The 10,000-nt window shown below is 42.0% G+C and overlaps 1 protein-coding gene across 1 annotated transcript in view; it reads left to right on the top strand.

Annotated features, from left to right (window-relative positions):
* LOC142954658 (semaphorin-3D) overlaps positions 1–10,000 on the top strand; it is a 25,322-nt gene that overhangs the window by 8,826 nt on the left and 6,496 nt on the right. The window contains exons 2-11 of the mRNA XM_076095814.1: positions 2,003–2,157; positions 2,248–2,310; positions 3,258–3,377; positions 3,634–3,724; positions 4,435–4,563; positions 4,677–4,819; positions 5,018–5,132; positions 5,468–5,537; positions 7,750–7,894; positions 9,051–9,273. Of these exons, the coding sequence (XP_075951929.1) occupies positions 2,003–2,157; positions 2,248–2,310; positions 3,258–3,377; positions 3,634–3,724; positions 4,435–4,563; positions 4,677–4,819; positions 5,018–5,132; positions 5,468–5,537; positions 7,750–7,894; positions 9,051–9,273 (1,254 nt within the window). The remainder of the gene's footprint in view (positions 1–2,002; positions 2,158–2,247; positions 2,311–3,257; positions 3,378–3,633; positions 3,725–4,434; positions 4,564–4,676; positions 4,820–5,017; positions 5,133–5,467; positions 5,538–7,749; positions 7,895–9,050; positions 9,274–10,000) is intronic.

The raw sequence follows: 10,000 nt of genomic DNA, 5'->3' as shown, positions 1-10,000 counted from the left end.
TGCCAGTTGACACACACCAGGTTACACACAGGTGTGTGTGTGTGTGTGTGTGTGTGTGTGTGTGTGTCAGTCACACCTCTGTCTGGGTCATAGGGCATCTCTCCATGTGTGAAAGCCATCAGAGTGTGATGTAGAGGTGTCCTGCTGAAACATTGTTGGCTGGATGTTAATATATTATTGCTCAGATGAGAGTTTCCTTGTCAGACTGAGGATCACCTTCATTCATCGCTTCATGTATTATCTGTCTGGAGGAGTTTGTGTGATTAAAGGCTGAACAAACACACTTGAGTTCTGCACTTGATGTTCTTTCTCTTCGGTGTGTTCGAGCAGTAACTCCGGTGTTCCCTGTCGTCGCCGATGAGAGGGCTGTGATTGATTTATTTAAAATGGTGTGAAGTGTAACAAATGAGCCGCGATGCGTTCAAGGCCGCAGAGAGCTGCCGACATGGGACCACCGGGACACACAACTTAAAGGAAACACAGCAGGAGCTTCACGCTTCATTTCCTGAGTTCCTCATTCAGCTGATTGTTTTAGAGGAAGGTCTACTGAACTGAACTACAGCCGTTACAGGCTCGGAACCTCAGGAACCTTCTTACTCAACTTAACATTTACAGAGTTCATGGGTTCTCCTGCTGAAGACTTCCATTCACCAGGAACAACAACGAGTCCTGTGGCAAATTAAAGACGCATCCCTCAGAGTGAATAGCAGAAAAAAGACTGTAATTAAATATTATATTCATCACAGATGAATCTATGATTCAGTTGACTATTGCATGAGACAAAGGAAAGCAACAGGATTGTATTTCTGGGCATCTATTCTTTTATTAGAGAGTGACGAGAGACAGGAAGTGAGGAAAGAGAGGAGAGCAGTAATCATTTAATAATCAATGTTACCATCCGGCTACCGAGTCAGCTGAAAGAAACCAAAAATATATTAACATGTGAGAGGTTTGGACCAGAGAACAAACTAAAAAATATATATAATTATTATAATAATTAATTCATTTGATTAATTAATTCAATATTAAAATAGTTGCAGAGTATTATTCTGTCGGTTTATTAATCATTTAAAAAAAAATTAAATTGATACATTTCCTAAATAGTGAAGTCAGTTCAACAGCTTAATTTAAAATGAAAACATAAACATGATGATAATAACCTTTATTTATGCAGCGCTGTAAAAGTATTTTGGCATGACTTCATGCTTGTTATTACTGTATTAATACATATCTTCAGTGGAGACGTATCACTGTTTTGTCTCCAGTTATCGCTGACAGCAGGAAGAACTAACAGCAGCTTCAGCTTCGGGTTCATTTGATGTTTGTTCGGCTCGTTTTCTGCCGCGACTCCCGAGAGAGACGAGAGGCTGCTGTGTGTGTGTGTGTGTGTGTGTGTGTGTGGGGGGGGGGGGGGGGGGGGGGGGTTGTTTGTGTGTGCGTGTGTGTGCGTGTTTACACAGTCACATTGTGGGGTCCCGCCTTCCTTCAGTAGATGAAATGCCCCATCATGTAAAGAAGCCTTACAGTTTAGGATTCAGATTTATTTTAAGGTTAGATTAATGTTAAATTCATGTTAGGCTTAAATTAAGGTTGGATTAAGTTTAGGATTAGGTTAGCTTTAGCTTTAGCTTTAGCTTTAGGTTAGGTTGGTGTCAGGCCGCAGGAAATGAATGTACGTCAGTGTTGTGTCGTCTAATGTCATTTGAAACTGACTGTGTGTGTTAAAGGATACAAAGTTACTGCTGTGTAGTTTGATCTATAATAATGCATCATATTTCATAAACTGATGTGCATGTAAAAAGAAGTAACCTTCAAAGTAACTAGTAACTAAAGCGGTGACATGAATGTAGTTGAGTAGAAGTAAAAAGTGACATGAAACTCAAGTAAGAAGCAGCTTAAAGTACAGGACGGTTCCTCTCCAGCGCTGGAGGAGAAGAAGAAGAAGAAGAAGAAGAAAAAGAAGAACTTAATGAATTTGAACTCGGTGTCTCGTCTCCCTCAGATCTGAGGAACAGCTCGGCGGTGTTCTGGGAGGGCGGAGTCAGCGGTGGATACCAGGCCTTGTTATTGGACGAGGACCAAGGATGGCTGCTGGTCGGAGGGAAGGACCACATCTACCTGCTGAGGCCGGACAGCTTGGACCTGCCCACGCATACGGTGAGAAGATTAGAGAAGATTAAAGAACAGCTGAAAACAGTCCAGACCACCAGACCTGTCTGACTGACGCTGTTTCATTTCCTCCATCAGATCCACTGGCCGGCAGCCAGAGAACATGTGGAGCACTGCTGCCTGGCAGGGAAACGTCTGGAGGTAAAGACATGAGACAATGAACAATGTCTCACCTTCAGTCCTTTCCTTCCCTCTAACATGTGTGAACATGTAAACAAAAGTGAAACCTAATTCAGTCGCCCACCACCGCAAAGTTTAAACAAGCACAGCACGAACAACTTCTGAGACAAAGCAGCCAGGAGGACAGAAGACAGAGGACAGATGATAGGAGGGCAGGAGGACAGAAGACAGAGGACAGATGATAGGAGGACAGATGATAGGAGGGCAGGAGGACAAAGGACTGGAGGATAGAGGACAGGAGGACAGATGATAGGAGGGCAGGAGGACGAAGGACTGGAGGGTAGAGGACAGGAGGACAGATGATAGGAGGGCAGGAGGACGAAGGACTGGAGGGTAGAGGACAGGAGGACAGATGATAGGAGGGCAGGAGGACAAAGGACTGGAGGGTAGAGGACAGGAGGACAGATGATAGGAGGGCAGGAGGACAAAGGACTGGAGGGTAGAGGACAGAAGGACAGATGATAGGAGGGCAGGAGGACAAAGGACTGGAGGGTAGAGGACAGGAGGACAGATGATAGGAGGGCAGGAGGACAAAGGACTGGAGGGTAGAGGACAGGAGGAACGACTGATACTGACGGATGTCTGTGTTATATGTGAATATGAAGCCAGCAGCTAGCTCACATAGCTTAGCATAAAGACTGGAAATGGGGGGGGTTCAATTTATTCAAAAACCAAAGTATAAGTTTTCAAGTCTTTGTGCTAAGCTAAGTTAGCATGCGTTATATTTACTGTACAAACATAAGAGTGATGTCCATCTGTCAGCTGAAACATTAGCATGTTTCCTTAAACGCCTGAGATGTTCTTTGTGTGTGTGCCTCTGTATTGTTATTCATGCTAAAGTCACGTAATATATAGACCATTAAAACAAAACGTGGGTTTATTTCATTGTGTGTTTACTTTGTTTCCAGACAGAATGTGCCAACTTCGTGCGTCTGCTGCAGCCGTTCAATAAGACCCACGTCTATGCTTGTGGCACCGGCGCCTTCCATCCACAGTGTACATACCTGCACATAGGACACAACACAGAGGTATTCATAAGTTTATTCATTCCTTTATTAATGACTCTCTCACTCTGCAGCATAGTAGAACACAAGAATATATATATAGTACGCAGGATTAAAGGTAAACTGATGTTTCTCTGAAGTTTTTCATGCATTTTAAAGAGCAAATCTGCTCCACTGTGGAAAGTTTACCTCAAATATAAATGTCTCTCTCTCTCTCTCTCTGTCTCTGTCTCTCTCTGTCTCTCTCTGTCTCTCTCTCTCTCTCTCTCTCTCTCTCTAGGAGCCATTGTTCAAGTTGTCTCATACAGTGGAGTCTGGCAGAGGGAAATGTCCCTTCAGTCCCAGTCAGCCGTTCACTGCTCGACTGACTGGTAGGTCTCATCACACACACACACACACACACACACACACACACACACACACACACACACACACACACACACACACACACACACACACACACACACTCTCTACAGACATAAACACATCGACTACTTTAGGATTCTTTACACAAAGAGGCCCCATGAAGTCAGCTCTTTTATTTAATAATGAGATCTAATTATAGAAATGAAGATCTGATCATTTAGTTGTGTTGTTGATAACAGACGCATTTATCCATTTTATCAGTTTGTAAATATTTACTGCTTTACTCTGGAGCGTTAGAAAAGAACATTGTGGACTAAAGCAGGAAATGAGACACATTATCGTGATGAATGTTGCAACACTTTAATGAAACCAGTTTCATTAATTCTCTTTCTTCATTTATTTATTTTCTCTCCTTCTTTCCTCTCTCTCTCCTTCTTCTCTTCCTCTCTCTCCTTCTCTTCCTCTCTCTCTCTCCTTCTTCTCTTCCTCTCTCTCTCTCTCTCCTTCTCTTCCTCTCTCTCTCTCTCTCTCCTTCTCTTCCTCTCTCTCTCTCTCTCTCCTTCTCTTCCTCTCTCTCTCTCTCCTTCTCTTCCTCTCTCTCTCCTTCTCTTCCTCTCTCTCTCTCTCCTTCTCTTCCTCTCTCTCTCTCTCTCTCTCTCTCCTTCTCTTCCTCTCTCTCTCTCTCTCTCTCTCTCCTCCTTCTCTTCCTCTCTAGATGGTGAACTGTATGCAGGAACCTCAGTAGATTTCATGGGAGCCAACGCTGCGATCTTCCGGACTCCGGTGCAGGGCAGCAGTCAGCATTACATCCGGACTGAAGCGTACGACCACAACTGGCTCAACGGTGAGAAACTCCTTCATCTAAAGTTCAGCTTTGACGTTTTTGTTTTTGTTCAAACATGTGTTTCTGTCTTCCTTTTACTCTTTTTCTTCCTCTCACATTGTCTCTCCTCTCAGAGCCCGACTTCGTGGGCTCCTTCTCCATCCCCGACACTCACAGTCCGGACGACGACAAGCTCTACTTCTTCTTCAGGGAGCGGGCGGCGGAGGCCGGACACACGGACAAGAGGGTTTACAGCCGGGTGGCTCGAGTCTGCAAGGTGCGAAGACAAGTGTGTCTCTGCTGGAAGTCAGAAAAGAGACACCAGACCTCAGTGTGTCCACACTAATAATGTCTGAGCAACCTTTTGTTAAACAGGATCTTTTAACCTGCTGAGCGGTGCAGGAGATGTTACCATGCAGCCATTGTCCTCCACCTTTTCTTCATCTTCACCTTCTCTTTTCTCTCTTTGATCCAGAATGACGTCGGAGGGAAGAGGAGTCTGATCAACCGCTGGACCACCTTCCTCAAAGCCAGACTGGTCTGTTCCGTCCCCGGTCCGTCTGGAGTCGACACACAGTTCGATGAGCTCGGTAACTCCTTCTTCTTCCTTCCTTTATTCCTCGCTGCCTCTTCTTTCACCCCCGTTTCCTCATTGAACTCCTTTTGATTTTTATGATCCTGCTGTTTTATTTGGACTTCATCGTCCTCTTCCTCAACTTTAGAAAAGAGGACAACAAAGTTTTTATCTATATATATCTATATATATATATCTATATATATATATATATATATATATATATATATATCTATATATATATATATTCAGGAACACTAAGAACTACGGTTGACTGAATAATAATGAATCTGACCTGCATGTAACAGATTCATATTACAATGAATGAAAGCTGTCACTGTGTTTTTCTAGAGGACATCTTTGTTCTGGAGACGAAGGACCCTCAAAACCCGACCGTCTACGGCGTCTTCAGTACGTCCAGGTGAGACTTCATCCAGCTGCACAATCGTACCTGTATGAACGTTTAGGTTTAATCAACAACACTACTTAGTTAGGTTTAATCAACAACACTACTTAGTTAGGTTTAGACAACCAAACTACTTAGTTAGGTTTAGACAACTAAACTACTTAGTTAGATTGAGACAACTAAACTACTTAGTTAGGTTTAGACAACCAAACTACTTAGTTAGGTTGAGACAACTAAACTACTTAGTTAGGTTTAGACAACTAAACTACTTAGTTAGATTGAGACAACTAAACTACTTAGTTAGGTTTAGACAACCAAACTACTTAGTTAGGTTGAGACAACTACACTACTTAGTTAGGTTTAGACAACAAAACTACTTAGTTAGGTTTAGACAACTAAACTACTTAGTTAGGTTGAGACAACTAAACTACTTAGTTAGGTTGAGACAACTAAACTACTTAGTTAGGTTGAGACAACTAAACTACTTAGTTAGGTTGAGACAACTAAACTACTTAGTTAGGTTTAGACAACTAAACTACTTAGTTAGGTTGAGACAACTAAACTACTTAGTTAGGTTGAGACAACCAAACTACTTAGTTAGGTTGAGACAACTAAACTACTTAGTTAGGTTTAGACAACCAAACTACTTAGTTAGGTTTAGACAACTACACTACTTAGTTAGGTTGAGACAACTAAACTACTTAGTTAGGTTTAGACAACTAAACTACTTAGTTAGGTTGAGACAACTAAACTACTTAGTTAGGTTGAGACAACAAAACTACTTAGTTAGGTTGAGACAACAAAACTACTTAGTTAGGTTTAGACAACTAAACTACTTAGTTAGGTTGAGACAACTAAACTACTTAGTTAGGTTGAGACAACCAAACTACTTAGTTAGGTTGAGACAACCAAACTACTTAGTTAGGTTGAGACAACTAAACTACTTAGTTAGGTTGAGACAACCAAACTACTTAGTTAGGTTTAGACAACTACACTACTTAGTTAGGTTGAGACAACTAAACTACTTAGTTAGGTTGAGACAACTAAACTACTTAGTTAGGTTTAGACAACTAAACTACTTAGTTAGGTTGAGACAACTAAACTACTTAGTTAGGTTGAGACAACCAAACTACTTAGTTAGGTTGAGACAACTAAACTACTTAGTTAGGTTTAGACAACCAAACTACTTAGTTAGGTTGAGACAACTAAACTACTTAGTTAGGTTGAGACAACCAAACTACTTAGTTAGGTTGAGACAACTAAACTACTTAGTTAGGTTTAGGCAACTACACTACTTAGTTAGGTTTAGACAACTAAACTACTTAGTTAGGTTGAGACAACTACACTACTTAGTTAGGTTTAGGCAACTACACTACTTAGTTAGGTTTAGGCAACTAAACTACTTAGTTAGGTTTAGGCAACTACACTACTTAGTTAGGTTTAGACAACTAAACTACTTCGTTAGGTTGAGACAACTAAACTACTTAGTTAGGTTGAGACAACTAAACTACTTAGTTAGGTTTAGACAACTACACTACTTAGTTAGGTTTAGGCAACTACACTACTTAGTTAGGTTTAGACAACTAAACTACTTAGTTAGGTTTAGATAACAACACTACTAACCCTAACCCTACTTAGTCCTCCTCCTCTTCCTCCCTCACGTGTACGCTCTTAGCCAGGCCGCCACGTGCACGCCCCGTGGCGTGGAGGATCAGAGGTCAGCTGGTGGGTGTCGGGGTGAAAGGTGAAGAGGCTCAGCTGGTGGTGTTATTGTAACCCTGATGTAATAAAACACTCCCTCATCTCCTCCCATCCTTCCTTCCTTCCCTCCTATTTCATCCTTCCTTGCTGTACTGTTTTATCAAAGTCAAAGTGTCTCCTCCTTGTTGTCACATGACGTTGGTCTCAGATGAATCAATCATGACTTCATAGTTTCACTGAGGAGCTCACAACTTAATGTTTTTAACAGAATCTGGCTAAAGTGAACTCTTTATTAGAGGAGAGGTTTATAATGAGAACATGAAGAATAAAATGTTTTAGTTGGAAGCGTTCGCTGCACATGATGTGTTCGAGGACCGTCGGGAAGATGAAAGTCATATACAGCAGATAGAATACAGCTTCTGGCGAGGATAGATGATGTAGTTTTGGAGATTAGTATAAAGAAAACATGCTTTTCCATCAGAGGGTTAATGTGAGTCTTCATCCTCTGTCCCTCCTCCTCCTGCAGCTCTATATTTCCAGGTTCGGCGGTGTGCGTGTACTCGATGGCGTCCATCCGAGCTGCTTTCAACGGGCCGTTTGCCCACAAAGAAGGTCCCGACTACCGCTGGGTGGAGTACAAAGGCCGCATCCCCTACCCGAGACCCGGCACCGTGAGTTCACACACAGACACCAAAGTATCCTCACAACCACAACCGACAGGAAACACACTCTTCTACCAAATCCTGTAAAAACCAACAGACCTAGTTTAGAGTTTAGACACACAGCGAGCTGCTGAACAGTGTGAACTTCAGAGCAAGAAAGAACTAAAAGGTTTCCACCCAGAGGCTTTTCACGCTGTAGTGAAACCTTGATGACGGTGAGTTTGGTGAATAAAGTTTCACTTTAACCAAATCACACATTAAAAAACATGTTTTTTCACTCATCCAGTGTTGTTAAGTCACGCAGATCGTTTGATCGCACGCTTCTGAGATATGTATCCTCTGAACCTCCAGTTCACTTCAAACAAGTGTCTGACAGCATCGTGTCTCCAGAAGGTTTTATTTCTCTTAAATACACAAAGGTTTTTAGCATCACAGATTAAATATTGTTCATCTTCTTTGCTGAAGAAATTTAAGAGGCAGATACAACTCTGTGTATATATAAGAGCAACGTTAACACACCAATGCCCCCCCACGGATCAATAAAGTATTTGTGATATTCCGATATGTACACGTATACAAACTGCTGCAGACATCAGCCCTCACTGGACCCGCCTTCTATTTCTTCCTTTTGAGCAGGAGCTCAAAAGGAGGAAAAAAGAAGTCTGACTTAAGCAAATTACCAAGAATAACATTTAGTATAAAGACAAAGTGAAAGAATAAAGTAACGGGGGAAATAATAATAAAACTAATAATAGAATAATTAACTAAAAGATTTATCACCATGAAACTTCCCAAGCTGATTGACTTACATTAAGATTATTTTCTTTTACATATTGTCTGAAATTGTATGTTTGAATATATGAATGAGGCATTTTCATACATTTTCACAAAATTTCCAGAACATAAATCAGAACGTTGGATAAAGACGGGTTAAAAATTCTTATTTCATTTTGTTGACTTGTTTGAGTCAAATCATTTTTTTACAGACGGAATTCTCTCAACAGTAAGTTTTGTGATTATTTGAAGAATTCCTGCGACTCTTTTTAATGAACTTGTGACCTCTCAGATCTATCTTCTCCATGTTGGGAAACACTGAGTGGTTTATGCTCGGGCGTCCCAAACCTTTTCTTTAAGGTCACATTTTAACACGCTCATAATATTTCAGTGTCCCAGCGAGACGTACGACGCTCTCCACAAGTCCACCAAGGACTTCCCAGACGAGGTGGTGAGCTTCATGCGGCAGCACCAGCTGATGTGGGAGCCCGTCCTGCCTCTGGGCGGCCGACCCATCCTGACCCGGGTCAACGCGCCCTACATGCTGAAGAGGGTGGTGGTGGACAGGGTGGACGCCGAGGACGGACCTTACGACGTCTTACACCTGGGGACAGGTGAGGAGGGGGGGGAGGGGGGGGGAGGGGGGGGGGGGTGTAAGAGGGGAGGGAGACAGTGTGTGTGTGTGTGTGTGTGTGTGTGCGTGTGTGTGCGTTAGATCGCTGAAGTGTGTTAAAGCTGCATTCTCTCTAGTGTCCACCAGGGGGCGACTCCTCTGGTTGTATAGAAGTCTATGAGAAAATTACTCTACTTCTCTCTTGATTTATTACCTCAGTAAACATTGTAAACATGAGTTTATGGTCTCAATCTCTAGTTTCAAGTCTTCTTCAATACAGCATGATGTTCATTTAGTACATTATGGTCCATTTAGAGTCAAACAGACCATAAAGCAGGGGATGCTTTAGGGCGGGGCTACACGGTGATTGACAGGTCTCTACCACCCTTTTACGGTGTTTCCACTTCATCAAAGTTAACTTTAACATTTTGGTCATTTTAAAAATGTCATATATAATGTCATAGCGTTTAGTTGTGCTTAGCTCCGCCCTCTAGCGTCACTCTTGGTTCCATTAAAACAAGACGGCGACGGTCAAAAACCAAGATGGATTTCTTTGTTTGAGAATTGTTTCTCCAGTGGAATAAAAAAAATCATTCATGTTTCATCATCATGTTGAGCAACATTCAGTCTAATTATTACAAAGTTATTGTTTAATTAGAAGACGATCAGGATCCAAAGAGTTTAAATGTGAATGAATCGACGGTTCTTTCTGTGTTTGTACATCAGAG

This window comes from Anarhichas minor, unplaced genomic scaffold (assembly GCF_050575085.1).
Source record: "Anarhichas minor isolate MPS153535 unplaced genomic scaffold, ASM5057508v1 ptg000021l, whole genome shotgun sequence".
NCBI classification, from domain to species: domain Eukaryota; kingdom Metazoa; phylum Chordata; class Actinopteri; order Perciformes; family Anarhichadidae; genus Anarhichas; species Anarhichas minor.
The sequence above is the reverse complement of the archived record's forward strand: the minus strand, read 5'-3'. Positions and strand labels throughout refer to the sequence as shown.